This window comes from Lissotriton vulgaris, chromosome 1_2 (genome assembly GCF_964263255.1).
Source record: "Lissotriton vulgaris chromosome 1_2, aLisVul1.2, whole genome shotgun sequence".
Lineage (NCBI taxonomy): Eukaryota > Metazoa > Chordata > Amphibia > Caudata > Salamandridae > Lissotriton > Lissotriton vulgaris.
Window position 1 is genome coordinate 328,751,327 of NC_141686.1, and position 24,815 is coordinate 328,776,141.

Below are 24,815 nucleotides of genomic sequence, written 5' to 3' on the forward strand. Positions count from 1 at the left end.
TCTTGGGCTAAAGCCACGCCCATCTTGCGCAAGCCACGCCCCCTAACCTCTCCTATGTACAATGTACCGGATCCGGAAGCGCAGCGGACGAGCACAGCGGGCGCGACGAATGCGCGCCGAAGGCGCGCATAAGGCAAGCTCGTCTGCGCTCGTCCGCGCCGAGACCGGGCATAGGGCCATCCCCCCTGTTCCATCACTCCCTTATCCCGTCACCAGCTCCTCTTTAATAACGTATACCTCGGCCCAACTCCACAGCATCAAGCAAACAAGTAGATTCACCCACTCTCTACCTCACTTTAACTATAAAAATCCTAGGATCGGACCTCTCAAGTGCCCCACTTGCACAGAGACTTTACCTACTCCGGTTACACTCTCCCCACCAGTGACAGCAGCACTTATAAATGTAAGATCCCTGCCAAAACACAAACATGAAATCGCTGATTTCATTGAGTCTCATCAGTTAGATATACTATTTATCACCGAGACTTGGGGAGACGAGGCCTCTGGCCCTGACTTCAGAGACGCTACACCTATCAACTACTGTGTGTGTAAGTTAGACAGACCCATAAGGAAGGGTGGAGGAATCACGATTATCTACAAAAACCACCTTAAAATAACTACAGCAGACACAACCTACTTGGAATGCGAGGCACTCCTTTTCTCGATAGGACTCTCCAGTAAATCTACATTTAAAGGTATGTTGATCTACCGCCCCCCAGGATCCAGAGCTAAATTTCTTTCTCGCTTGGATCATATAATCGAGATGTCAATTGGATCGCCACAGTTCACCGTTCTAGGCGATTTCAATTTTCACCTCGAAGTCTCAGAAGACCTAGACACCATCACACTACTTGGAGATTTAGAGACAGCTGGTCTCACACAAATTGTTAAGGAACCTACGCACAAAGCAGGACATACGTTGGATGGACTTTTCACCAACAACCCTGAGATCTCCATTACCGAGGTCATTCCTTTAGTCTGGACAGATCACTACGCTGTATGCTTCTCTATTTCCATTAAGCCCACCCCCCCCCTCCTGACTCCTCCCCAACCCACCAATTTCAGAGACTGGAAAAATATAAACCTCGAACGTCTCACCCAGATGATACAGGACAGTCCTTTGCCTAATGAGCAGGATCCCACAGCAGCCTCAGATACCTACGTGGAGAATCTGATCGAAGCCTGCAATATATTAGCACCGACCAAAACCTCCCACCGTAGTAGAAAAGTTCCTTCAGCCCCTTGGTTTTCTGAATCGCTCAGACTTCAGCGCCAGTACTGCAGAAATTTAGAATGACAGTGGCGTCGTAATTTCAACACTCCTGATAGGATTATTTATAAAAGCGCACTTTCCAACTATAAAAAACTCATAAAAATGGAGAAAACCACGTACTATACTAATCAAATTAACCAGGCCAAAAACTCCTCAGGGAAACTATTCCAAGTAGTTACATACCTATCTAATCCACTGGCATCCCAGTCAGATGGATCACAAGCCCTCTCTGATGCATTGGCTAATTTTTTCGAGGACAAAGTTAGAGCCATCTTCAACACGTTCACACCTGATGCATCGCGCATCTCCTCGCACACCACTGCTGATAGAGCCCCCATATTCGCAGCTTTCGAACCCACTACCTGTGAACTCATCCAACCCTTGGTAGCTCGAACCAAATCCGGCTCACCTTTAGACCCATGCCCTCCAGCCATTCTTAACCTCATCCCGGAAGTGATTGCTCCACCTTTAACTAACATCTGTAATGCAATGTTTGCATCCGGTGTCTACCCCTCGGTTTGGAAAAAAGCCATAATTAAACCGCTGCTGAAAAAACCCAATCTAGACCCTCTCCTTCCTGCCAGCTATAGGCCAATTGCCTGCCTTCCGTTCCCTGCAAAAATCTTTGAAAAGATCATGAACTTCCAGCTGTCAAACTATATCCATCTCAACAATCTACTGGATGACACCCAATTTGGGTTTCGCCAGGGCCACGGAACAGAGACGGCACTGCTAAAGGCAGCAGACGAAATCAGGTCCACCATGGATAAGGGAGGAGCCGCAGTTCTTGTACTCCTGGATCTGTCTGCGGCCTTCGACACGGTCGACCATGCCACCTTGATCGACCGTGTCGAGGCCATAGGAATTACAGACAAAGCTAAGGACCTTCTGGCCTCATTTTTGTCAAACCGCCCTCAAACAGTAAAATTGGGCAATTTTACATCTCATACCTTCTCTCTGCCATGCGGAGTACCGCAGGGATCCTCGTTAAGTCCGACACTATTTAACATCTATGTGTCGGACTTGGCGAGGGTCATAAAATCCTGCGGAATCTCCCTCACTACATATGCTGACGACACCCAACTGGTGTTGTCGATATACGACGATGGAATCTCGGTGGCAGCCAATTTCCAAGCGGGAATGAGGGCAATAAGCTCCTGGATGTCATCCAACTGTCTCAAACTTAATTCTGATAAGACAGAAGTGATGACATTCGGGAGGCTGCAACCTACATGGTCCCCACAATGGTGGCCCCATCTGATGGGACAACCCCAGCACCTGTGACGAAGGTACGCAATCTGGGTGTTGTCTTTGATAACAAACTATCATTCCAGCAACATGCCAATGCGGTGGCTTCCTCATCCTTCCACATAATGAAAAGGATAAAAAAATTGATTCCATATCTACCTTCACATGCTGGTAAAACACTGATCAGTACATTAGTGTTCTCCAAAACGGACTACTGTAATGCACTGCTACTCAATGCACAACAGAAAGTCCTCAACAAATTGCAAACAGTGCAAAATGCAGCAGCCAGGACACTGCTATCCATCCCCAAATTTGCATCGGTCTCCCCTTACATCCGACAGCTACACTGGCTACCGGTGAGGAGCCGTGTCAAATTCAAAGCTTTATGCATTGCATACAAAGCTATTCATAATCACGGCCCTTTATTTCTAAAAAATGCTTTTCGACCGCTTGAACACACAAGAACCCTACGGTCATCTTCAGCGCTCTTACTCATAGTCACCCGCACAAGGAGGGCCAACTGGGGCGACAAATGCTTCTCTGTAGCCACAGCTAAATTATGGAACACACTTCCTTTACACATCAAGTGTGCACCGACCCTCCTTAACTTCAGGAAAAAACTAAAGACATGGTTATTCCTTGCCTAAACCTCCATTCACTGAGAGTTCTGCAACCCAGCGCCGAGACACCCACGGGTATTTGCGCGCTTTAAAAATCGGCTAAATAAATAAATAAATAAATAAATGGTTTGAGTGTATGGTAAGGTATCTCATGTAGTTATCCTATGGTATAATAGTTTGAGTGTATGTAAAGGTATCTCATGTCGTTATCTTATGATAGAATTGTTTGAGTGTATGTAATGGTATTTTATGTAGTTATCCTATGGTATAATGGTTTGAGTGTATGTTAAGGTATCTCAAGTAGTTATCCTAAGGTATAAGGTTTTGAGTGTATGTAAAGGCATCTCATGTACTTATCCTATGATAGAATTCTTTCAGTGTATGTAATGGTATCTCATGTAGTTATCCTATGGTGTAATGGTTTGAGTGTATGTTAAGGTATCTCATGTAGTTATCCTAAGGTATAAGGGTTTGAGTGTGTGTAAAGGTATCTCATGTAGTTATGCTATGATAGAATTTTTTGATTGTATGTTAAGGTATCTCATGTATTTATCCAGTGGCATAATGGTTTGAGTGTATGTAAAAGTATCTCATGTAGTTATCCTGTGGTATAATGGTTTGAGTGTATGTAAAAGTATCTCATGTAGTTATCCTATGGTATAATGGTTTGAGTGTATGTAAAAGTATCTCATGTAGTTATCCTATGGTATAATGGTTTGAGTGTATGTTAAGGTATCCCATGTAGTTATCCTATGGTATAATGGTTTGAGTGTATGTTAAGGTATCCCATGTAGTTATCCTAAATTATAATGGTTTGAGTGTATGTAAATGGATCTCATATAGTTATCGTATGATAGAATTGATTGAGTGTATGTTAAGGTATCTCATGGGATTATCCTATGGTATAATAGTTTGAGTGTATGTAAAGGTATCTCATGTAGTTATCCTATGGTATAATAGTTTGAGTGTATGTAAAGGTATCTCATGTCGTTATCTTATGATAGAATTGTTTGAGTGTATGTAATGGTATTTTATGTAGTTATCCTATGGTATAATGGTTTGAGTGTATGTTAAGGTATCTCAAGTAGTTATCCTAAGGTATAAGGTTTTGAGTGTATGTAAAGGCATCTCATGTACTTATCCTATGATAGAATTCTTTCAGTGTATGTAATGGTATCTCATGTAGTTATCCTATGGTGTAATGGTTTGAGTGTATGTTAAGGTATCTCATGTAGTTATCCTAAGGTATAAGGGTTTGAGTCTATGTAAAGGTATCTCATGTAGTTATGCTATGATAGAATTGTTTGAGTGTATGTTAAGGTATCTCATGTATTTATCCAGTGGCATAATGGTTTGAGTGTATGTAAAGGTATCTCATGTAGTTATGCTATGATAGAATTGTTTGAGTGTATGTAAAGGTATCTCATGTAGTTATCATATGGTATAATGGTTTGAGTGTATGTAAAAGTATCTCATGTAGTTATCCTATGGTATAATGGTTTGAGTGTATGTCAAGGTATCCCATGTAGTTATCCTATGGTATAATGGTTTGAGTGTATGTTAAGGTATCCCATGTAGTTATCCTAAATTATAATGGTTTGAGTGTATGTAAATGGATCTCATATAGTTATCCTATGATAGAATTGATTGAGTGTATGTTAAGGTATCTCATGGGATTATCCTATGGTATAATAGTTTGAGTGTATGTAAAGGTATCTCATGTATTTATCCTGTGGTATAATGGTTTGAGTGTATGTAAAAGTATCTCATGTAGTTATCCTATGGTATAATGGTTTGAGTGTATGTCAAGGTATCCCATGTAGTTATCCTATGGTATAATGGTTTGAGTGTATGTTAAGGTATCCCATGTAGTTATCCTAAATTATAATGGTTTGAGTGTATGTAAATGGATCTCATATAGTTATCCTATGATAGAATTGATTGAGTGTATGTTAAGGTATCTCATGGGATTATCCTATGGTATAATAGTTTGAGTGTATGTAAAGGTATCTCATGTAGTTATTCTATGATGGAATTGTTTTTGTGTATGTTAAGGTATCTCATGTAGTTATTCTATGATGGAATTGTTTGTGTATATGTTAAGGTATCTCATGTAGTTATTCTATGATGGAATTGTTTGTGTGTATGTTAAGGTATCTCATGTAGTTATCCTCTGGTATAATAGTTTGAGTGTATGTAAAGGTATCTCATGTATTTATCCTATGATATAATGGTTTATTTATTTATTTATTTAATTACAGTTTTCTATAGCGCGGACATGACCCATGGGTATCAGAGCGCTTAACATCATATGGTATGGGTTACAAATACAATGTATATACAGCAATAAGATCGTACAGACTTAATAATGGCTTTTTAGACCTAGTATCCAAAAGGCTGATATAGGGGTAAACAATAAAGGGACGGTATTCATTGAGACTTAAGTTACAATGTTCTGAGGTAGTTTTTCTTTGGAGTTCAGTCAAATCCTATTCCCATATTGGGTATACGGTCATACAATCAGTCACAAGTCTTCGGTAGCGTTTGTCTTGTTATGGGAGGAACTTGCTCATTAGAAAGTTCTTGATTTCTTTCTTGAATGTTATAGTGTTTGTAATTTTTCTGATGTTTGCAGAAAGGGAGTTCCATATCCTGGGAGCTACGCCTGAGAATGTCCTCTCATATGTTTTTTTCTTCTTAAAGATAGGTGGTTTCAGGAGTAGATAATTGGCACTCCTGACAAGTCTGTTTCTTCCTGAGATTTCTATTTTGTGGGCTAGATATTTAGGTGTATTGTGATGAATCGCTTTATGGGTGATACATGCCATTTTCATCTGTACTCTGGCTATGTACGGTAATCAGTTTAAGGCCTTTAAGTGAGGCGAGATATGATCACATTTCCTTGACCCTGTAATGAGCCTTGACGGTGAATTGAGGCAAGCTTTTAGGGGTGCTGTAGAGATTTTAGGTAGGCCAGCAAGTGTGGTACACCCATATTCTATCCTAGAGACAACCAGTGATTGCACAGCTAGTTTCAAGTCCGTCTCCGATAAAAAGGATTTCATCTTCCTCAGATAGTTCAAGTGGAAATGGGCGTTTTTTGCCATAGATTAAATGTGTGTTTTCATATCAAGGTTCTCATCCGGTGTGATTCTGAGAGATTTTGCAGAGTCAACTAGAGTTGGGATGCAATTTAATGCTGTAATCATTTTGGACCATTCTTTCACTGAGGAATGATTTTATTATAGTGTGATGAGTAAGAATTCTGTTTTTTTAGCGTTGAGCTTGAGATGATTGTTAGTTAACCATTTTAGCGATATTTTGAGGGCGTCATTCATTGTGGTTATGTCTTCCAGGCTAGCAATCTTGATGTAAAGTTGCATGTCATCTGCATACATGTGGTAGGATATTTTCAAATTCCGCAGAATTTCTGTGAGAGGTTCGATGTATAAGTTAAACAGTGAAGGAGATAAGGTGGATCCATGCGGTACTCCGAGCGTGTTAGGGCATGTTGGCGATAGTGCTTGGTTTACTAGGAATCTCTGAATTCTGTTCTTTAAAAATGATTCAAACCATTTCAGTACCGTGCCAGAAATTCCCATCCAGTCGTGAAGTCTGTTCAGTAATTTTTCATCGTTAACTGTGTCAAATGCTGCTGACAAATCTAGGAGGATGAGTAGACAGGATTGATTGCGATCTAGAGCTTGAAGAGCATCATCGACAATGTGTAGGATTGCTGTTTCCGTGTTATGAATTTGCTCTGAATCCCGATTGACAGTCATCTAGCAATGAGAAGTTGTCGATATGTTTACTCAACTGATTCTGTACACATTTCTCTATGAGTTTAGCAAGAAAAGGGATGTTGGTCAATGGGCGATAGATGTTTGGATCTGTTGGGTCTACTGTGGGTTTTTTTTATGATCAGGACTACCTGTCCAGTCTTCAGGCTTTCTGGCAGGCACCCCTGTGTGAGTGAGGCGTTTATGATATCTGTCCATATTGGAATCATAGTATGGCTGATTTCTGTCATGCATTTCGATGGTAGTGGGTCGTTAAAATGGTTGTTGGGTTTCGTGGTCGCAAGTGTTTTAGCAATTTCCTTATTTATTTATTTATTTATTTGGTTTTATAGCGCTGGACTCGACACCCGAAGGGGTATCTCCGCACTTGGCTCGCTGTGGGTGCCGGAAACAATGCCTTTGGGACTTGCAGACAGGAGGGTATACCTCCCGGAAAAAAAGTGTCTTAAGTGCTTTCCTAAAGGAAAGAAGATTGGTGTTTTGTCGCATGTCAATAGGGAGTGTGTTCCAGAGGGAAGGCCCTACGTAAGAGAGTGCTCGGCCACCCTGCCTGACCGTCTTAATGAGGGGAATTTTTAGTAGAAATTGACTACTGGAGCGCAAAAGGCGTTCCAGTGTGTGAATTCGAAATTTCTGGGTCAAGTAATGAGGACCTGATCCAAAAAGGCTCCTATTTATAATGCAGCAAATCTTGAACTTGCTTCACTGGCGTACAGGCAACCAGTGAAGCTCTTCTAAGAGCGGCCTAGATGGTGTTCTCTAGGGGATAATAAGAACGAGTCTGGCCGCGGTGTTTTGGGCCACTTGAAGTCGGTTGAGTACATGTTCATTCGCAGAGATGAGGAGGCCATTGCAGTAATCCAACCGACTTATTACAAGGGCCTGGACTAGGGTCTTTCTATAGATATCTGATAGGAAGGGAAAAACCCTTCTTAGGAGACCAATTGTCCGGAAGCAGGATCTAGTCACCAGGTTCACGTGTTCTTTTAGAACCAGGTTCTGATCCAGTCGCACTCCCAGATTCTTGACTGATTGCTTTGGGCAAGGAATGGGTCCTAACTCCAAAGGCCACCAGTCTGGTGACCATAGGAGATTAGCTTTCCCAAAGAGCATGACTTCTGTCTTGCCCACATTGCACTGGAGGCAGTTGGAAGCCATCCAGTTGGATACCACTCTCATGCCCTCAGCAAAGGAGTTCCTAATTTCTGGGGTAAGAGTCTGGAAGGGAAACAAGAGCTGGGTGTCGTCGGCATACGACACTGGGGTAAACTCATATGCTCTCACAATGTCAGCAAGGGGGGCCACATACACATTAAATATTGTGGGGCTCAGGCATGAGCCCTGTGGAACCCCCTTGGTGAGCTCCCTGCAGATGGAACGATAGGAGCCCGAGCTGACACTTTGTGTATAGGCATTTATATAGCACACTACTTACCCCTAGGGTCCCTAGGCGCTTCGACCACTGCGAAACCCTTCCTGGCTTCCCTGAGAGATGGTCCCTTAATGGGTATCTCCAGGGTGAGACCAGGCATCCCCGGCGGTCTGGTGGGGCCGTTAGTGAAGATGAGGCAAGCTAATGCCCAGAGTTGCCGAGTGTGATCGCTGATCAGAGTGGGTACCGAGGCGAGAGAATTATCGAGTCCGCTGACCCTGGTCCAGAAACCTGCCGCGCCGGGAATCGAACCCTGGTCCCGGGCCGTCCTCTGCTCTCGGGTCTGCCGCCTCTGACCAGTGAGCCACTACTTTGTGAGCGGCCGGTGAGGAAACTCTCCAGCCAGGACAGAGCTACACCTCCAATCCCCACTCTCTGCAAACGGCCGAGAAGAATCTCATGTGACACAGTGTCGAAGGCAGCAGACAGGTCTAACAGCACCAGAATCATGGAGCCTCCTCTATCTTGTGTCATCTTGATGTTATCTGCCACGGAGAGGAGCGTGGATCCGGTGCTGTGGTTGGGTCTGAACCCATATTGAGAATGGTCCAGACCCCGTGCAGCCTCGATGAATTTTGACACATGAGTTTTCACATGCTTCTCGGCCAGTTTGCTTAGGAATGGTAATAGGGAGATGGGGCGTAGGTTGGACAATTCTGTCCATGGCAGGGCCGTGTTTTTAGGGATGGGATTTACTACCGCATTTTTCCAGTCTTGAGGAATTTGTCCCTCTTTTAAGAGAGAGATTGATGAACGTTTGTATCATAGGGCACAATAGATTGCCTATTAAGGCCGTTGTTTTAGCTGGAATGAGGTCTAACGGGGAGCCAGTTTTGATGTTACTTATCAGGGACAGAATTTCAGTTTGACTGGTTTCAGGAAAACCAGTCAGCCTAGTTTGATTCGGAAGGTGTCAGAGTGCATTTAGTGCTAACCCTAGAGCTCTTGGCCATTGTAATCTTTCGGTAAATGGCATCTATTTTATTTTCGAAGAAAAGGGAAATGTTATTGCATAAGGGATTGGGAGAACTCATCAGGACTCTCAATGGCCAAGGGCTTCACAAAGGTCTGTAAGATCCTGAACAGCTCTCTAGAGGAGTTCCCTGCTTCTGCTAGCTGTGATGTTAAACAGTTCTTTTTAGCTAGCTTGATGTTTTAATAGTAGGAAGTTAAGGCTTCTGAGTGGTTTTTCCGACTTTCTTCAGTGTGGGTCTTTCTCCATACTTTTTCCAATTTCCTACAACCCTGCTTTTCTAATCTCAGCTGTTCCGTGTACCATACCTCCTGCTTTGATGTCGGATATTATTTCATAAGTTTCAGCGGAGCTAGGAGGTTGACAGCTTCTTTAAGAGCTGTATTATATTTGGAAAGAGTTGACTCCGCATTGTCTGTTGCTGTAATAAGCGGTTCTTTCCATACTTTCTGGATCTCTTCTAGAATAACCCTATACCATTGTCAGCGCCATATCGGGGGGGGCGGATACATTTTTAACAGGTTTTTCTAAGCCAGGGAGGGTAAATTCAACCAGGCAATGGTCTGACCAGTTAACTCGAGTCGGAGAGCGGCTACATATCGTGGACCATTAGAAAAAACTTAGATCTAAAGTGTGGCCTCCTATATGAGTAGATCCATTATTTTGTAACTGAAATCCTAAGAGGGAAAGGTCAGAGAGCAGGGACAGAGTTTCAGGGGGGTCGGGGATGTCAACATGAAAATTAAAATCGCCTAATAGGAGAAAGTTTTCTTTAGCTTTAAGATGTTGTGCTAATAGTTCTGTTAGAGATAGGGTAAATCCATTACTTGGCCCAGGCGGACGATAAATCAGAGCTCCTTTCCAATTTTCTTTAGAGCCTGACTTTATCTTAAATATCATCACTTCCATCGATGGGCAGCAACTCTGTTCGATTATGGAGACTTTCAGATCTTCTTTATATATTATGGCTATTCCGCCTCCGGTTTTAATTATGCGGTCGAGCCTTAGGATTTTATATCCTACCGGAATTCCTAATGTTATTGCCGGGGTGGTATGCGGTTTTAACGAAGTTTCTGTTAAGAAACAAATTTCAGGACTAACTGCGTTTATAAGATCCCATATCTCAAGGTAGTGTTTGGCCAGTGAGCGTACATTGAGAAGAAAACTTTTCCAGCCCTTAAACGCTGGTGTTTTCCTAACCGCGCATCCAATGGAAATGTCGGTATGAGATGCTTGAAATCTACACTGTATGCATGAAAAGGGACCTTCCGGGCATGGCCATTGATCACGAGCAGAACCCACCACCCTCAGTGGTCTAATAATTTGAAAGTGTTCCAGTGTGCTTTGTTTTTAGTCGACTTGTTTGCATAATTCGGGTCAGATAGTGCTGGAGGCGTGTTGTCTTTAATGTTATCTGCGGCAGTCCTAAATTCTTCTTCCAACTTATTGGCTTTGTTAATGAAGAAGGTAGAAAATTCATTGCAACTTAGTTGTGTTTTAGTGACCTTTTGGACAGATTTTGCCAGCTTGTTGGATTGTTGTTTTATGATTTCGAATAATTTACGTGGCCTGTTTTTGGCGTTATCCAATTCTGTTCTGATAAATTCCTTTTTTGTGTTGATGATTTTCTTGTTATATTCATTTCTGGTTTTTCTAAGTGATTTCAGTGTAGGGGAGGAAGGGTGTTGTCTCCATTTTCTTTCTGCTCTTCTCAAATTACGTCTTTCTTCATTCAATATTCCATTGAACCATGGATTTTTTTTTTCTGTAACTCTTTTTAAATATGGTGGCATTGACTATTTCTGTTACTGTGGTGTTGTAGTGGTTCGTTAGATCGTTCACATCTTTTAAGTTTTCAGCTGGGTTTAAGTCTCTCTTGCAAATTTCAGCTAGCAGATCCAAATTTGAGTCCCTGGTATCTCTAATCCATCTTTTCATTTTGGTAGTTTGAGATGTTTTTATTTTCTCCCGTGAAGGTATTTGGAAGGTTATAGCGTGGTGATCTGACCAGTCGCACTATTCAATGGAGAGGGTTACGATGTCCTTGTTCTTGGAGATAATCCAGTCCAGTGTAGCTCATTTCGAGTGAGTAGGTTAAAGACAAGCTTGGGATAGTTTTAGATCATTTAAAAATTCTTTAAAGGCGTTGACCTGTTTGTCGTTGTTGTCGTTCCAACGAAGATTGAAATCACCTAAGAATATATTATTAATGTCGGAGTTGGCGTTAGCAGTGATGATCTCCATCAGTTGGTCAATGAAGTTCATATTGTTTCCTGGAGGTTGATATAGGGCATGTAGATTGCAGATCTGTTTGTTTGCCGCTCTTATGTTGAGCCCTAGGTATTCGCATGATTCGAGGGGGTCAGATTGATATTGGCCAACTTCTAGAGTCGATCTATGGATACAGGCAATACCTCCCCTGTCTTTATCTGCCTGTCTAGTTTTGATATGTTGTAGTGCGGTGGTACCAGAAGGCCCAGGACTGGCGATGAGGATTCAGATAACCAGGTTTCAGTCAGGATTGTTATGTCTATTTCTTGTTTTCTGATGATGTCTGCTATGTCCAAAGCATGTTTCGCCGCAGATCGACAGTTGAGTAACAGACATTTTAGAGATTTCTCCGTTCTGGTTGAGGTCATGTTTAACGGTTCCGTGGTTATTTGGATTTGTTGTAGGTTGTTGAGGTTTGATTTCCTTTCCTTCCTTGTGGATGTTCTGTTAGTGTCTATCACTACTCTTTTGATTTCCTGTGCTCTCATGGGGTCTGATGATTTATATTCCTGGAGTAGTGCTGTTATGTATTCTTCGGTTACATTATTTTGGTTCCTATCTGGTCTGTTTTGTCTGTCTGTCAAAGGTAGAGATCTCATGTTGTTTATCCCTATGGATGTATTTACTAGCTCTCTGATGAGTTTTACTTCATTCTGTGTATTCTTTGTGATATCATAAAGTTTTTCTATCCCTATCATGGAGCTTTGTATATCCTTTGTTAGATTGCTGATTAGTGCTTGGGTCTCGCATATATTTCTCATGACCTTGGGTGCCATAGTATGAATAATTTTTCCTAAGTTCCCATTTTCACTGTTTCTGTTCCTGAGTTTCCGTTTAGAGCACTGTATCATTGGTTTTTTGATATTTCCCTTCGGTCGATTATTATCTCTCTCATTGGTTTCTGGGTTAGTCGTTCTATCATGTTTTGTTGAGCCACAGTTATAACTGTTAATATTTATGATTTGTGTTCTCTCTGATTTATTCTCGATTAACGAATTTTCAATTTCGTCTATGGCTCTAGGTTGAGGGACTGGATCCCGTGGGTTATTCGATGGGGTGTTGGTTTGTCTTGTTTCCTGTTGTTCTCTGGTTGGAGTAATGTTTATAGTGTTGGTGTCGGCTGAGCTTGGTTTGTCTGTTGGCGTATTCTGGACTTGTCCCAGCCAAGTGTCTCTTATTTGTTTCGGGTCCATTTGGACTTTGATTAGGCTACTGCTTATAGGGTTATTGTTAGCTGAGAAAGGGTTGTCCGTTGACCGATTCTGGCGTGAAAATGCCTAGCGTCTTTTCTTTGTGTGGCTTGCTCCGGTTCCTGGTGGTCTCTAGTTGTTGAGCTGCTTGTAGAGAGAGTGTCGGGAGGGACGGGGTTGTCTTCTGATCTACTCTGGTGAAGGGGTGGCTTCATGTTCTACACATTTCTTTTTATGGTATTGAAGATGTTCTCAAATTTTTCCAGATCGTCGTTAGAGGCTTGGATCAATACTATTCCATTCTTAAAGATGGTTATGCAAATGTCCGCTCTGAGTTTAGGTGATACCCTGGTCATGAATTTTGTTCCATGTGGGATGTTGGTAGTGGCTTTAATGTATAGCAGGTTTGTAAAGGTATTGCGCCATTTAGCCCTTCTTCTGGTTAAGAAAATCAAATCTTTTAAAATGATCCCTTTAACCAAACAAAAGGAAGTGTCAGAGATCAATGTGTCAGGGTTTCTCCTCATGAGGTTATGCTTACATTTTTTGGCTGCATTTTTGGAGAGATATGAAGGGTATAGTATGTTGTAAGCATTCTTGCCTATTCGTTCCAGGTAATTGTCTTCCATCTTGGATATGTGTTGGCGTTGTAGAATAAGGCTGCCTTTTTCCTAGTGGTATTGTAATTCTCTTAGCATTCATCACTAATGGTAATTATCACACTTCTATCACGAATTATAGCAATAAAATTATCTTTAGTAATTGTAAAAGATTAATTTTATAGTTTCCTCTTCCATGTAGATTCTTCTGTAATCCACTAGAAATGGCTCTCCTTATATAATTGATTAACTAGCATTAGTTGTGAACTTATGGTGTTAAAATGGCCTTTCCAAGATGTCTGCCGTTTTAGTCGACCTTCTCTGGGATGAATACTTTCTCTCTTTCTACTCTTAGAATTGTCTTCTTTCACTTTTCATCCTCTGTTTAGGATTTGGAATAGGGTCCTTTCTAGCTGTCCATTAATTCGTTGGTCCTCTTTCTATTGTACCTGCCTCCGAGTAGTTGCCATTTAGTAGTGCTCTCTCTTTAATCAGCAAGAGCTACCTATCCTTTCCTAAGGAGGGTAATCAAGTTGTCCTGAGGGGCCGCCATTTTAAAGTCAGGTGCGCCGCTTCGAAAATTATTTCCTTCAATCTCACTATCCTTTAGTAGTATTGATAGATCTTCTTTCAGCCCCCGCTTGCGTTATTTTAGGGGGTGCAGGGTCCCTTTGAGTTCTTCCCAAGTGCTTCACATTCACCCATGCCTCCTTGCCGTCCCTCACCTCCGTTCAGTGCCGCGTCGGTGAACAGCGCATTCTCCTCTCTTCGTTCCGCTTTATCGTTGACGCGGAGGAGATCTAGGGGCTGTAGCAGTATTCCCAAGGGGGGCGCCGAGCATCCAGGGGCAGCGTGGCAATCTGCTCATCTGTGTACATCGATGGATACGTTGATGCGAGGCTATCGGTCATGCCGGGATGAAACGTTTTGTAGTCGCCTTCCCGTGTCCTCCGGTGCCCTCAGCAGTCGATAGTCACCTTCCCTTGTCCTCCGATGGCCTCAGCATTCGATGATCGTGGCAGTCTCAAAGTCCGGTGAGGAGCTGTCGCGCTGGACTTCAGTGTCTTCCTACCAGGGTAGGTCGTGGTAACTTTATTTTTCTATTCCTTGCTTCAGTTGTTATTCTGCTGTTATCTAAGTGTCCTTGAGGGGGGGGGGGTTTAATCGGGATTTAAACTATATTAAGTTATCCCGAACCCGAGGAGCTCTCGTATTGAGCTCCTATGATGCAGCCATCTTGTTGAATATCTTGATGTAAAGGTATCTCTTGTAGTTATCCTATGGTATAACAGTTTGAGGGTATGTAAAGGTATCTCATGTTGTTATCTTATGATATAATCGTTTGAGTGTATGTAATGGTATCTTATGTAGTTATCCTATGGTATAATGGTTTGAGTGTATGTTAAGGTATCTCATGTAGTTATCCTGTGGTATAAGGGTTTGAGTGTATGTAAAGTTATCTCATGTAGTTATCCTATGATAGAATTCTTTGAGTGTATGTAATGGTATCTCATGTAGTTATCCTATGGTATAATGGTTTGAGTGTATGTTAAGGTATCTCATGTAGTTATCCTAAGGTATACGGGTTTGAGTGTATGTAAAGGTATTTCATGTAGTTATGCTATGATAGAATTGTTTGAGTGTATATTAAGGTATCTCATGTATTTATCATGTGGCATAAGGGTTTGAGTGTTTGTAAAGTTATCTCATGTATTTATCCTGTGGTATAATGGTTTGAGTGTATGTAAAGGTATCTCATGTAGTTATCCTATGGTATAATTGATTGAGTGTATGTAAAAGTATCTCATCTGGTACACAGACAAAATATCAATTTTTAAATATCGATATACAAAAATATCGAAGTTTCAATATCGATGGGACAAAATATCGAAGGTAAGGTAGGTTAAGCAAAGATGGCCGCTGACCAGGAGTCCTAGGCAAGGGCTCCGGGATTTGGGATCGCCAATTCGGGCATAAATCCCTGTATATCCCGACTTTACAGCCCAAGACCTGCCAAGACTGCCGACCAAGACCTGCCAAGACTGCCGACCTAGGACTCGGAAGCAGAATGAAGAAAATGATTACCTCCGTAGGAGAGGTAGCAGCCTGACATCATCCAGACCGAGAGGAGACTCGGAGGCGCCCGGGCGGGGACAGCATCAGCGGACGCCTGGGAGACTGCTGGCGGAGCGGGCGGAGAGCGGAGAACTCTCGGAGCGGTGCAGGCGGGTCCGATCAGTGAGAGGGACGAGGCGGCTTCACCGGGACCCAGGACGGGGAGCGAGGATCGAGCGCGGAGACGAGGAGGTGAGGGCACTCGCGCTGACACGGCGCCCAGTCATCGCCCCCCCCACGCCCCCCCGCCGCTTCAAGACAGACCGGGAAAACGAGAAAGGTCTACAGTCCGCCCCGCCTGACCTTAAAATGGCGGCCAATTGCGGACAATAACAAATAAACAGCTACTTACATAGCGCAGAGGATCTGACCTAAGTAGCACACACTTGTGGGATAAGCTGAACTAAGGGCAACCAACAGAAAAGCGGAATCTCTGCAAGTCTACAGGCAACAGCAATCAAATATAACCTACTAGAGGAAAGCTAGGGAAAGTGAACCAATCAAGGAGAGAAGCTGGACCAGAGAAAGTACTGGAAAGTGAGAAAGGACTCCCTGCCTATATTATAACAAACATAACGGCAGCCATCTTACAAGGATAGTTTCTACATCCAGCATAGAGCAGAACAAATACCAACCGGCGAATTAATTAATAAGCACTCTGAAAGTATAACTATTAGAGGTAAATGAGGAATAATTATGGAAAAGAGAAGCCTTATCCATTATTACTCAATGAAACTATAATGGAAAAATTCTAGATCTGGGATTAAAAGTAGCAATAAATAACATAAGCAGTGGGGCTACCTGGAATAAAACGGAATAATAAATACAGAACGGAGCAAAAATGAGCGAAAGATACCTAGAATCCACTGGCTTGAGTGCCCAGAGTATAAAATATCCCAATAATTTAACTAAAAATGCAGCCAAGAAGTTTAAACACGACTACCTGAGGAAAAACCCGGACATACTATTCGCAGACCTATACTTTAATGCAACCAATGGTACGAAAATGAATGACCTCATATTCTATACATCCAGAGCAACTAAATGGCGGAATGCCCTCACTAGGATGCTTACCATAAAAACTATGAAAAACATTCCTCACGGCTTAAAAATGTCAACCGCACCTTCACCAAGATGTAGAGCCGAACTTAACATAACGATATATAAATCTGGAACTGTGCTGATACAAGCAGCAAACCGAGATCTGGAGAGATTTGCCAAGACTTTCCTAGCAATAAAAGACTCAATAGACGACCCGAGTAATCAACTTCTCCTAACCCCACCAGAAGACACTCTAAACACTCATGATATCACAATCAGAGGCGCAATTAGAACCAGGAGCCATCATGCACCGGCGTCAACACTAGAGACTACCCAGGTAAAGTTAACGGGTCTACTAAGGCCTCTACCAGAGAACACGACCAGAAGAAATGTGAGGTCTACCTATCAAACAAACAAAGAACAAAATCAGCGCCTTAGAGAAGAATCGCCCCCAATCCTGAACCATGAGACCCCTCAAGTAGATCATACACTGGCAGTAAGGGTAGCGCCACCTAACAACCAGGAGTGGGATGAGACTGAAGAGGCTGAGACAATGAGGGTAGCGCCACCCAACAACCAGGAATTGGATGAGACAGAAGACATCAGCCTTCCTACATCCCAATCCCTCGCCAGCACTATACTAAATTCGTACACACCTACATCAACAAACGAACTCCCATCAACACAGGACTTATCTAACTACACCAACCTCTCTACACTCCACGCTAATACAACACCAGCGGCTCACAGACCCTCAACCTCTAACACGATCCTACCAACTCAGAACATAGCCAACACTCACGACACACCTAATGGAGATGGAATAGACAATCAAAAAGAGAAGATAGAGAAAATGGCAGTGCAACGTAGAACCATGCCAAAAAGGAGAAGAGTTGAGCGGATGTACAGATCGGCCGCCCCAAAGAAACCCCACCAGATCAAGAAGGACTTTAATAGGCTTCAGAAACTTGTGAGCATGCTAACACAAGCCACGAGGAATACCGCACAGGCGATAGAAAAAATCGAAGAGAGGACGGCGAACATTCACGCCAAAGTCACAGATATCCAAAATCTTGTACATTCCTCACACAGAAAGAGTATCGAGATGAACATGCGATTAAAACAGAGAGACAACCGACCAGACAGAACGGAATCATTATCTAAAGAGGAAACGCTGGCCTTAATCCGAACATATGACCTATCGGACCACAAGGAGGAAGAGAGAATACAAACAGTCCCACTAGACGTTAACCGAATAGCGAGAAAAAACGAGAGAACATCCAACCCCCACAACTTACAGCACATACAGCTAACACCAAACGAAGCCGAAAATGTGAATGCTAGTAAAAAAGGAAAACATCTATCCTGTCTACTACTCAACTGCCGATCAGCGACCAAACATGCATCGGACGTAGCGGACCTCATCCTCAACAAGGACATCGACCTGGCAATCCTTACAGAAACTTGGCTTAAGGAATCCTCATCCCCAACCATGGATCTATTGATACCACCGCAATTCAACGTTCTGAGACTGGATAGACACGGAAAGCTAGGGGGAGGGATAGCCTGTATTCATCGATCTGACATAGAGGTTAAACAAATTCAGGCCGACCCACTTGAATCCTGTGAGTATCTTGGTCTCAACATAAGATCAACTAACACTCAATGGTGCAACCTGGATACTTTTTACCACCCACCAGGAGATAACACAAAGTTTATAGCAGAATTAATGGAGATCATAACAGCCAACTCTAACGACGCTGCCAATAACATATTCCTAGGCGACTTCAACCTGCATTGGGAGAACTGCAATGACAAACAGGTCAACATGCTTAAAGATTTCCTCACTGAACTAAACCTCACTCAAGCATGCACACTGCCCACACATTCTAAAGGAGGGACGTTAGACTGGATAATCTCAAGAAACAAAGTGGCAACAATCCACGCCATAACACCATGTGACTGGTCTGATCATCACGCTATAAATTTCATGATACCCGCAACGAGAAAAGGTAGGACCAGGCAACCTGTCAAGACCAAAAAATGGACTCGAGACACAAAAGAAGCGAATATGGAACTACTGGTCGAAAGCTGTGAAAGAGACTTAAAGCCACCCAACAACCTGGAAAAAGTTAACGATCTGACGGAACACTACATAACAACTGTCGAAAATATCGTTAATAACACCATGCCATTAAAATTGAAACGAGTCTCAGAAAAGACCAAAAACCCGTGGTTTAACGAAGCACTAAATGAAGATAGACGCAAACTGAGAATGGCCGAAAGAAAATGGAGGCAACACCCATCATCTCCTGAACTGGAAGCCCTTAGAAAAACAAGGAAACAATATAATAAGAAGATCATCAACTCAAAAAAGGAATTTATAAGAGCAGAACTGGATAATGCCAAAAACAGGCCACGAAAACTATTTGAAATCCTAAAGGAGCAATCAAACAAACTAGCCAAAACAGTGCAAGAAAATTCAAAAACATCCCTAAGCTGTGATGATTTCTCCACATTTTTCACCGAAAAGGCCAAAGCACTCGAAATAGAGCTTAAAAACTCGGCGTTGAACCTTCCCAACGAACCCTGGTCTATTAACAATGCCAGCTCTACAGCGGATTGCACTATAGCAAAAAACAAGGCGAGCTGGGAAAGATTCGAACTGTATGACCAACACACGATTGCCAAGACGCTCTCAGGAATCAAACCTAACAACCACCACCAAGACCCTCTGCCTGCAAAATGCGTAAAAGAAATCAATCATATCCTGATTCCAATATGGACCGAAATAATAAATGCGTCACTGTCACAAGGGATCCTTCCCGACTGCCTAAAAACTGGTCAAGTCGTTCCCATAATCAAAAAACCCACAGCAGATACTTCAGATCCAAATAACTTTCGCCCAGTAACCAACATCCCTCTACTGGCCAAGTTGACCGAGAAATGTGTGCAGAACCAACTGAGCCAACACATCAACAAATTCTCCTTGCTAGATGAATGCCAATCAGGATTCAGAGCAGGGCACAGCACTGAAACAGCGATTCTCCACATTACCGATGACGCACTACAGGCCCTTGACCAAAATCAAGCATGCCTACTGATTCTCCTTGACTTGTCATCGGCATTTGATACGGTAAATCATGAAGCATTACTGACCAGGCTACGGGACAGGATGGGAATTTCGGGAATAGTGCTGAAATGGTTCGAGTCCTTTTTACAGAACAGAACACAGCGCTTCCAGGTTAACCAATCAATCTCCCTTCCTTGCCCTACCACAATTGGAGTCCCCCAAGGATCGACATTATCCCCAGATCTGTTTAACCTATACGTCGAGCCACTCACAGAAATTCTCCAAAAATCTCAAATATCCTATCACATGTATGCTGACGACACGCAAATTTACGTAAAGATCGGATCCATAAAAGAATTGGAATTAATGAATGAGACACTAAAAATGACACTTCAATGGTTAACGGCAAACCACCTGAAGTTGAATGCACATAAAACAGAGTTCCTACTAATCTCTCCACCAAAGAGAAATACAGAAATATTGGAATGGATGAAAGTCGTGACTGCGCTAAAATGCACCCCTACCCTTGTCAACTCAGCCAAATCTCTAGGAATCTTCTTAGATGAGAATCTAGACATGAAAGCCCACATTAACTCAATGGCGAAAAGTGCCCGCTTTCACTTGAACTACCTAAGAAAATTGAAACCATTCCTCACAGAGTCAGACCTCAAATTGGCAATCCAATCCCTAGTTATCTCGAGAATTGAATATGGGTGCACTACCTTGGCTGGATTACCAAAAATGTCCACAGCACCACTGAAGGCCTGCCTTAACGCTGCAGCAAGACTTATCACCGGAACTAGGAAATATGACCATATATCCCCGCACCTGAAAGCATTAAACTGGCTACCATATGAAGCAAGAATCCAAATAAAGATAGCATGTATCACACATAAAGCATTACACGACAACACCCCAAGATATCTAGCAAAGAAAATCCAGCTGTCCAGTAGCAACCGACCAACTAGGAGTGCTGGGGAGCTGCTACTACGACCAGCCTTCTTCCGAAAGAAAAAAACCTATGACAGAGCGTTCTCAGGAGCGGCCCCCAGAATATGGAACTCACTCCCTCCGAACATCAGGAAAATCCAGAATCTGGTAACATTCAAACGGGAAGTGAAGAGCCTGCTGATGAATAGATTCATTACTTAGCAAAGATCACTAAACATGGATTTGCTATAATTATGCCTAGTACAGATCAGGCACGCCATCATTACTTAGCGAAGATCACTAAACATGGATTTGCTATAATTCTGCCGTATTACAGATCTGGTCCGCCACCAAAATCGGAGGCACAGATAATTCTATAATGGAATACGTATCCCACGATACGGGAACAATCCAATGGCCAATATGAATGGAGATTTGATTTGAACAGGAGAACAGCATCTCTCATGAACTTATACCGTGCTACCTCATACATGAACTTATACCGTGCTACCTCATATTTGTTATATATACATGTTTTGTTATTATTTAATCACAGCATATTTACTTAGGCTAATGTCACATGTGCTACGTATATATATGTCATCTACCTCACTGCGATTGCTTGCTAACTGCTTATACATATGTTAACCTTGTTTCCTTTTCTTATTTCATGTTAAGCGCTCTGATACCCACGGGTCTTGTTCGCGCTATACAAAACTCTATAATAAATAAATAAATAAATAAGTAATATCGACAGTCTTAATATCAATATTAGTATGATATCAGTAATATTGAAGTTGTAAATATCGATGTCAATAATATCGAAATTAATAACTTCGATGTTACTAATATCAATTTTTAAATAAATTTAGTGTATATTATATTGTATTTATTATGTTTTATTATTTATTTTTAATGTAATTTAATTAAATATTGTATTTTACTACTGTAGCGGGTTGTGGGTTTATAGGGGAATAGGGTGGGAAGTAATTTAATTATGTTAAATTAATTATTAATTAGTAGGAATTATTAATTAATTAATTGATAAATCATTTTTAATTATTTTTAATTAATTGATTAATTGATAAATATTTTCTGTAGCGGCTTATGGGTTTATAGGGGAATAGGGTGGGAAGTAATTTAATATTATTTAATTAATTGATATATGTTTGTACATATTTTAATTAATAATTAATTGGTAATTCATTTCTATTAATTAGTTAATTAATTAATATAATTTTGTACATATTTATAATTATTAATTAGTTGGTAATTAATTAATATTAATTATTTATTTCCATTAATTATAGTAATTTTGTTTATATATAATTTATTGTTAGTCTTAATTAATTAATTGGGAAAAATAATATTAATTATTAAATTAAATTAATTACAGCAAATGTGCTAATATATTTACTTTATTGTTATTGTTAATTAATAATTAATTGGTAATTAAATAATATTAATTAATTTTGGGTAAAGGAGTATTTTTAGGGTTCTGGGTCAGTTTTCAGTTCATGGGTAAAGGGGTATTTTTAGGGTTCAGGGTCAGTTTTCAGTTTTTGGGTATAGGGGTATTTTTAGGTTTCAGGGTCAGTTTTGGGTTTTTGGGGTACAGGGATATTTTTAGGGTTCAGGGTCAGTTTGGGGTTTTTGGGGTACAGGCGTACAGGGTAAAAACAAAAAAATATTACATTAAATCAAATAAATTACATGAAAAAAATTACAATTACATTAAATTATTAAGTGTTTTATTTATTTTAAATGTATATGTATTAGTTTTAATTTTGTTTTAATATTTTTATTTATTATTTGTAAAATTATATGTATTTTAAAATTATTTTTACATTATTATTAATACATTTTAAAAAACGATATTTTTGATTCCGATATTTTTGTACTACGATATTATTTTTTCGATATTTTTGTACTTACCTTAATGAAGATAGGATTCCGATATTTTTGCTGTCGATATTTTTGCTCCGATATTTTTGCAGTTCGATATTCTGTCTGTCGATATTATGTCAGACATTCATCTCATCCAGTTATCCTATGGTATAATGGTTTGAGTGTATGTAAAGGTATCTCATGTAGTTATCCTATGGTATGGATCCAGCCCTCTTGGACCTACATTGGATATCTCTGAGTCAGGGGTTTACAGTGTTTCACCATTAGATATTCATGGTTTCTGTTATGCCATGTTATCAGTTTTCTAATCAGTTGGAATATTTCCCTTTCTTTATTACTTTTTTTATTTGCCATCTAGCTCACATTTCTCTGAGATCTTTTGTTCTGGACATTTCTCTCATTTCAATGGGTTTTTTGATATATATAAAAGGCAGGCGACCTGGCAAGAAAATATATCTAAACCTAATAACACTCCTGTGAGGGGGCTTAAAGTTTAATTTCTGGTACTATATTTTTTAATTCAACAAACAATTTAACATTTTGAAATGAAGTCCACTTACCTGCATGGAAACATAGTGTCTGTCTCAGGTAGGGGGATAAACCCATCCAGGAAGAGGAATCTTCAGTTCCAGGCTCGTGTCTTACACAGGTGTGGTCCTGTCCACCGGGCCCTCCTTGTTTGTTATGTTGGTCACACTGGGTCACTGCTAGAGGGGAAAAAGGAGAGGGACTGATTTAAAGCGGAAGAGACCGAGAGAGAATGTGAGAGAAAGAGAGAAGAAATTAGAGGGCTCGGAAGAAAGAGAGCTACAGGCAGAGAGCGGTAAAGAGAAAAGAAAAGAGAGTAAAATTAAGGTGAACGCAAGAGAGCCATAGGGGAAAGCTGAGTATAGAGAGAGAGAGAGCGAGAGAGAGAGAGAGAAAGAGCAAGAGAGAGAGAGAGAGAGAGAGAGAGAGAGAGAGAGAGAGAGAGAGAGAGAGAGAGAGAGAGAGAGACAAAGAGTTGAGAGAAAGACTAGGAGAACATGAACGACACAGAGCAAGAGAAAGGGCAGACAGGGAGTGAGATGGGAGAATGAGTGAAATTCAGATAGAGTGAAAGAAAGGGGTGAAATAGAGGAAGCAAGAGAAAGAGGGATACAGGTAGATCAAGAAATAGAGAGATAGAGGGGGAAGAGAGTGAGAGCAAAACTGTAAAATATTACTCTTTTAGTATTATCCCATTATAAATTCCATTCTTCATAAATGCTTTTTTAAATCAGCCCTAAAGTGTTTTTTGAATCCTGGCTATATTGTCCATAGACACAAGGTTGAAGGGAAAGGATAGAGAAAAGGTTAATGACTGAAACTGAAAAAAGAAGAGAGAAGAAGAAACTTCGGAGAGAAAGAAGACGAGAGTGGAGGAGAACCAGAGGCAGAATGAGAGAAAAAAAGAAGCTAGAAAGACCGAAAGAGATAGAGAAAGAGAGGCTGAGATAGAGATAGAGAGAAAGAGGATGAAGAGTGAGAGAGATGGAGGAATCAAGAGAGAGATAAAGAGAGAGAGAAATAGACAGGAAGAGTGAAGGAGGCCGGGACATCATTCAAGACCAGCAATGTGGCTACAATTTTAGAAAACTTTCATTGACAAAGAGGGGGTGAGATGCAATGTCCACACCTCACACATCGGCAGCAAAGCAGATAGAATTATATTCCAGTTTTTGCTTGTGTATAAGTTGATATTCTGGTGATATTAATATTAACCCTATTATCATATTGAGAGTAGAGATGTCCTGTTGCCGTGCATCTTTGCCATAAGACACTTCTTCGGCTACAACACCTCTCTTCATCTGGGCAGAGAGTCCCTCTCAAAATACAGTACTGATTCGCAAAGTTAACTTACTTTTAAGTAGGTTTGAACTTTTGAGTAAGGTACCTACTTTGTGGTATTCACACTCTGCACTTTTGTAATAACTTCCACTTTTGTAGTAACTTACACTTTTGAAGTATATCCAGCACTACTGATGGCCAACCACTGGTATTGCAACACCCTTCCATAGAAAATTAAATCCCATAGGAAAAAATATTAAATGAATTCAAATGGATACAAATATAATGAAATATACATTAATGTTAACATATATGGAATAGTGCATATTTGTTATTTAATTATATGATATTTAGGTTATTAAATACTGATCTATACTACTATTATAAAGGAAGAACTTTGAACCTTTGAGGCGGGTAAACTCGGGAACCAAAGCGCCAATCCACACACCCGATACATCGTTGTAATTGTCAGGGTGTGCAGATGCACATAGGCAATATAAAATAAAAAATATAAGTTATTTAAAAAATGTACG

The 24,815-nt window shown here is 41.0% G+C and overlaps 1 protein-coding gene across 1 annotated transcript in view; it reads right to left on the reverse strand.

Annotated features, from left to right (window-relative positions):
* The window catches only part of LOC147736652 (collagen alpha-1(XII) chain-like), a 161,719-nt gene that overhangs the window by 116,592 nt on the left and 20,312 nt on the right, over positions 1 to 24,815 (reverse strand). The window contains exon 4 of the mRNA XM_086953798.1: positions 23,034 to 23,180. Coding sequence (XP_086809924.1) covers positions 23,034 to 23,180 — 147 coding nt within the window. The remainder of the gene's footprint in view (positions 1 to 23,033; positions 23,181 to 24,815) is intronic.